The sequence below is a fragment of the Lupinus angustifolius genome, chromosome LG02, assembly GCF_001865875.1.
Source record: "Lupinus angustifolius cultivar Tanjil chromosome LG02, LupAngTanjil_v1.0, whole genome shotgun sequence".
NCBI lineage: Eukaryota > Viridiplantae > Streptophyta > Magnoliopsida > Fabales > Fabaceae > Lupinus > Lupinus angustifolius.
This window is the reverse complement of record NC_032010.1, coordinates 1687990-1693972: the sequence shown is the minus strand read 5'-3', so window position 1 is coordinate 1693972 and position 5983 is coordinate 1687990. Positions and strand designations below refer to the sequence as shown.

At 33.6% G+C, this 5983-nt stretch overlaps 1 protein-coding gene across 2 annotated transcripts; it reads right to left on the bottom strand.

Annotated features, from left to right (window-relative positions):
* LOC109331457 (protein TRANSPORT INHIBITOR RESPONSE 1-like) lies at positions 2731-5745 on the bottom strand. 2 transcript variants are annotated; one of them, XM_019565984.1, is made up of 4 exons: positions 5160-5745; positions 3855-4347; positions 2901-3737; positions 2731-2856 (listed from the first exon to the last, which is right to left on the bottom strand). In XM_019565984.1, the coding sequence occupies exons 1-3, from the start codon at positions 5621-5623 to the stop codon at positions 2940-2942; spliced, it is 1755 nt and encodes a 584-aa protein (XP_019421529.1). In that variant the 5' UTR covers positions 5624-5745; the 3' UTR covers positions 2731-2856; positions 2901-2939. The 2 variants fall into 2 exon arrangements, with proteins under 2 accessions (XP_019421529.1, XP_019421520.1); XM_019565975.1 differs by having other exon boundaries at positions 2731-3737.

The following is a 5983-nucleotide window of genomic DNA, read 5'->3' as shown; positions in this document are numbered from 1 at the left end:
TGGCCGAGGATAAATATATTTCGAGACAAATATATTTATATTTTTTATGTTATTATTAGTGACTAAATTTTAATTAAAATTAAATACTTAATATATTACCAAGATTTTATTAATTATTTTATTTTTATATATATATATATATATTTCTATATAACTCATTCCCTTTCATGTTATTGTCCAGTTGTTTCACTCTCAATTGTTTATTTTGTTTTCAATGTTAGGAAAGAGTATTATATTTATATGATGTCAATTTAAATTTATACACGGTTATTATATTATTTACTATTTAAATTTTTTTAAATTAAATATAAATAGTGAATGATATCCATCAATCCATGTATAGAAATCATATACTGTCAGGCATATATTTTTTCAAAACTTATAAATTGTAATTTGAATGAAAAAATTGTTAAGATTTTTGGAATTATTAGATTTAGACTTATTTAAGTTGACTTCACAAGACTTGTGGAGAGGACAAAACTCATCTTGACTCGACTTAAACTTATTTGATGTTATTACTTTCTCCTTTCATTTTTATTTGTCTTTTTAAGGGGGAATGTGCTCCTGTTTAGTTATTTTACAAAATCAACAAATATTAATCCTAAAATTTAGGATATTACATCTACTTAGTTTATAAATGAAATGAAGTGTCTACAACATACTATTATTCATTAATTACGACTTTTAATATATGTAATAACATTTTTTGTATAACTCGGGTATTTTCACCTTATGGGTATTGAAGTAATCCTTTCAAAATTTTCAGTCAATAAATGTTGTTATCAAGAATAAAATATTTGATTCTTTACTCTAATATGGTACATGGAAATACATTATGGTCTTATGTTACTAGAGAAGTGTGTCGTTAGTATATTTGATAACCTTTAAAATGTTAAATAACAATAGTAGGGGTAATTAATTAGATTCGGTCCCACTTAAACTTTAGGGAGGATCCATAAAATATGGATTAAGGAGCCGAATAAAACAACTACTTTAAAAATCGTGGCTATATAATTTAAAGAGTGGGGATCCACTTACTTTAGTAGTAAAATTTTTTAAACTTACTTATCAATTCTATGGACAAATCTAATAGTTTAGATTTATTTATTAATTCAAAACATTAGATTTCCCTAGAATTTAGGCATAGGATGAGGACTCTTATAGTAAGTGAATTTCTGCTCTAATTTGAAACCATAGAACTTTGCACTTCCTAAACTGGTCCCTTCTCAAATTCAAACACACACTACACTCAGTAATCAAGAGTACTGTTTTTTTTGTTTCCCACATGTATTATCGTACTGGAGGCAATCATGTCCGAGCCAGACACATCCATAGGTAAGTGGGGCTAACTCTCCCAACGGGCATTTTTTCCATCCACAAGACTCGAACCCGGGTTCTTACTTAAGGGGAATCAATCATGTACCACCAACGCCCGTTGGTTGTACCACTTTGTTTTTGCTTAAAAGAATAAAGGTTAAATTTGCTCAAGTAACTTCATCATTACCTACAAAAATATTGCTCACACTGTTTTTTTATAAGTCTCCTAAAAGGTGTTTCTAATTATTTATCATTATGGAAGTTCAACATGGTGTTAACTATTTTTTATTATTGTGTATTGAGAAAAAAATAATTGATAAATAAAATGGAAAGAAACATTGAGAATGATATAAGAGAAAAAATAATAAAGAATTTGTGAACAACAAACGAAATCCAATGATTTCATTGCTTTGTGTAGAAAAACTTAAGACACGCTAATAATGGAATGATACGAGTACTATTTACTACATTTGATTCTTTTTATAACATAATTTGATAATTTTAGCTTTAGTCTTTTTTATTTGACAATTTTCGAAGTTGTATGTACATTAATTATTTTTATTACTCCTATATGAAATGATCAGAAATATAAAATTATTAGTTAATTGAATAAAATAGAAAATAAATGATTCCTTTAAATAAATATCGGGAAAAACTATACCTTAACATTGTTGAAAATTTTAATAATATCAATACATTTCTTAATTTATGTCTCACGGAGACCTTATAACTTATAAGAAGACAGAGTGATAATTTAATTTCTCTCTCTGAGATATATTTAATTAATTGATATGTTAGCTGTCATAAGACAAAGGCTTTTTTAACTTTAGTAGTGTGGTACCTGTTCTGTCGGATACTACTAATTAGAACGAAGTAAATTTTTTTTTTAAAAATCAATAATAATTTAATTTAAATAGTAAATAATATTATAATAGTGTAAAAATTTCTTACTTTGGTATCAATAAATAAATAAATATATATATATATATTTTACTTCAATTATTAGATGATGAAAGAAAATATATATGATTTTGTCTGTTTCTGATTTTGATGAATGAGAAAATATAAAATAGTATATATTTGGAATCTATCACGTGGCTCATGAGTCGAGGCTTTGATTTTTGTGATACCAAAATAAACATTTAATGAAAAGCATTTCTCACTACACCTAATGCCATTTTACTACTGCATTTACCCATTTTCTTTACTTTTCCTTTTTCAAAACCAGAACCATTCTTGGGTTCATCCCAATTGTTAAATCATAAACCAGAAAAAAGTTTGGTACTATGACATAAATGCATCACAGTTTCGTTTCAATATGAAATTATTCATTGGAAATGACTGTGTCTAAGATCTTGCAACAAGAGACAACAATGGTAACATGCAATTAAATTTAAGTCTGCAAATATTTTAGTGAGAAAAATAATATCACAACTATATCTGATAAACAAACAACATAGTTTTAGTCTCTTCAATAATTGCTAAATAGGTCAAGCCTTCTGTCTACACTCTCCTTTGCCTAGCTCAAACACAAACCATGAGTGCAATACTACAGAAGTCATGCCACTAACAATTCTGTGCATCAAATGCCCATAAATTTCATGGCTAAATCCGAAGGGTGATCACTCACGCCTTGGTGGAGAGTCGTCTTTCATTGTCCACACAAAACCGGGCATGTCCGATCTTGGCCCGGCAAGAGTCCTGTAAATATAAAGCTTCTCAACGGGACAAGTGTCTGGCCTTGAATCTGGAGGTCCTCTTTCATCGATGACTTCAACATTAAGTCTTGGCATTTTCTGACCCAGAAGCTTGCATGCTCCATAACTCACAGAACAAGAGGACATCCAAAGGGATCGCATTGTCTCCAGCTTTGCAGCATTAGCCAAAAGGGCCTTGTCACCAAAGGGGCAGTCCCTGATCTCCAGCTTCCTAAGATTGTCACAACCGGACAGCACATGATGGAGTCCCAAATCACTGTCTCCGGCAAAAGCCACAGATAGCATCTCCAGCTTCTTCGCGTAAGTCCCAATGTACTCGAAAACACGGTCAGTAAGAAGACCAGAAAGTGATAGACGCTGAAGATCCTTGCAATGCTCTACAATGGCCCCAAAACCAGAATCCAGAGGTTGAAGAGTAAGATAATCTGGAGTTCGGGGCTCAATAATGCATAGGCGAAAACGAGTCATATTAGGCCTGTTCTGGGCAATTGTATGTAAGGCTGCATTAGACATTTGACGACAAAAATATAGAACTGACTGGAGCTTTGGGCAGCCTTCAGACACAGAAACAAGGCCTCGTTCTGTCAATACAACATTTGGTTCTAACCCAAAAGGGTCAGATGGAAACACCCTCAACTCATTTAGATCTTTGCACGAGGCAGCAAGGGCATCAAGGCCAGCATCTTCTATATGATCTAGCACCTACAGCAACAACCTCAATGAGCATAAAAATTTACGGTAGAACTTGGGGAAGTAAATATGAATGCAAACATAGACATGGAGCAGGCATTAAATGGAAAACACATAAACCAGACATACCCATAACCGCGTCAAACTCGGACATTGACTGACAAGCTTGATAAGATCAGAGCTTTGCAGAATAGCATAACTCAAGTTTAATGATGTAAGCCTGGAGCAGATAGGATAAACAGCTGCAAGATAGGTTGGGAGAACATCCCAAAAGCCAGACAAGCACTTCAATTGCCTGCACCTAGAAAATGCTTCAGCCAGGTTTGCAAAAACCTCTGGACGCATCTCAGTCGAGCAGACTCCTGTGCCTAACTCCACCAGCTGAGGACACCAACGTAGTAGGTTTGCTAGCCTATCAAGGGGCACCGGGCGATTCAAGCGGAGAGACTTCAGATTGGGACACCTACCAAGCAGGCGCTCTAGTGCAGACAAACTCACCTCATTGCTTAAGCAAGAGATGTTAAGTGACACTAATGATGTGTATGAATCAGGAAAATGACTAAGCCAATTCCCATTGAGGTCCTCATCTCCACTCTCCTGCAAGTCTAACATCCTCAAACCCCTGTAATGCATTCAAAGACAGTGGATTTATCAATGACAGATAAAATATTATAAACATATAAAAAATCACCATAAAGCATTTCATTCAATCCAGAGTACATTTCATTTCAAGTTTTCAAAAACCAAAACATTGCCAAATATATATCTAACCCCGAGAATCAAATCATACACAACCGAAAACAATATTTTATGTTTCAAGGTATCAAAGTCAAACTTATTATTTTATTAAATAGTACCAAAATAAAGAAAAACATACACATTGCAAAACATTGCCAACAATGATTGACTCGGAAAGAAAAGTAACATCTACCATGCCAGAATAACTCAAACTATACCACATACAATAAAATTTCTATTTTAAATTTTTCCATCAAAACTAAACCCCAGAGAATATGGAATAAAAAGCAAAAAAACAAAACATTTACAGCTGTTGGATTTGTTACCTGTTTTCCTTACACATTAATATAATTTCAGTAATAATTACTACACAAAAAAACACCACCTTTTTCACTTATTTTACTTTTTATGTGAAAGAAAAAATGAAAACAAATTTTCTTAGTTTTCATTATAGCGTCATTATCAAAAGGACAACGACCCAATCATCAATCACATTTTATCTGACTACCAAATTCACCAGAAGGAAAATAAATAAGCCAAATCTGACAATTAATTACTCATAAAAATCAAATCTTTAGTCTGACTAACATCTGAAACTTTCATCGAATAAACAACGATAACCGCACATGGGGTCGGCTACATGGATCGAACCGAACTCAATCATTAATAAATTTAAAACTTCAAAAAAAGATTTACCTGCAATTGGAAGCAATGGCAGCAAGTCCATGATTAGTGAAACCCTCACACGAAGTGAGAACCAAAACCTTGAAATTCTTAAAAGATTTCGCAACAAGTTCCAAACTTTCATCCGTTACAACCATCCTCTTGAGCTTGATCTCTTCAAGCCAAGGATACCCATTTGCCATAGCATCGATCCAGTGACAAACATAACCACCCCAACCTTCAGGAACCAAATTGAAATCCGCAAAGTGTGGTTTCCCTTTCAGTTCTATAGATCTAACTTCCGGGAACCGTTTAATCAACGCCGTAGGACTCACGGCGTAGCAGTTACCGATGAATACCCTTTTCCGGCACCACCGTTCGATCTCGTACCATGATTTACACACTAGTGAGATTGCGTTGCGGTCCTTGTCGCAGTGAATGAAGGAGAACACGTGTTCTAGAACTTCTTCTGGGAACGAATACGCTATTTTCTGCATAATGGTTGATTCGGTAGTGAAACGACGTCGTTTAAGGTAATGATGATAGTGTTAGATCTGAGAGACCATAATAGAAAGAGTTGAGAGTCTGAGGGAAATGAAGGAGAGAGAAAGGATAAGAGTTTTATGTTGTGAAATGGTGTGGTTAGAAAGTAACCATGGTTAGTGATCGTGGGTTTATGGAGAGAGTGAATTGGAGCCGTTGGATGGTGTAGATGGAAGGTTATACTTTACTTCCCCCACATGGGTTATGTATAAAGTAAGTTTATAGCCGAGATGTCGATATTTTCTGTTCCAAAAAATATATCAATTCACCAATTAGAATAAATGACACTTAAAGTGGAACACATTTGTAGAACA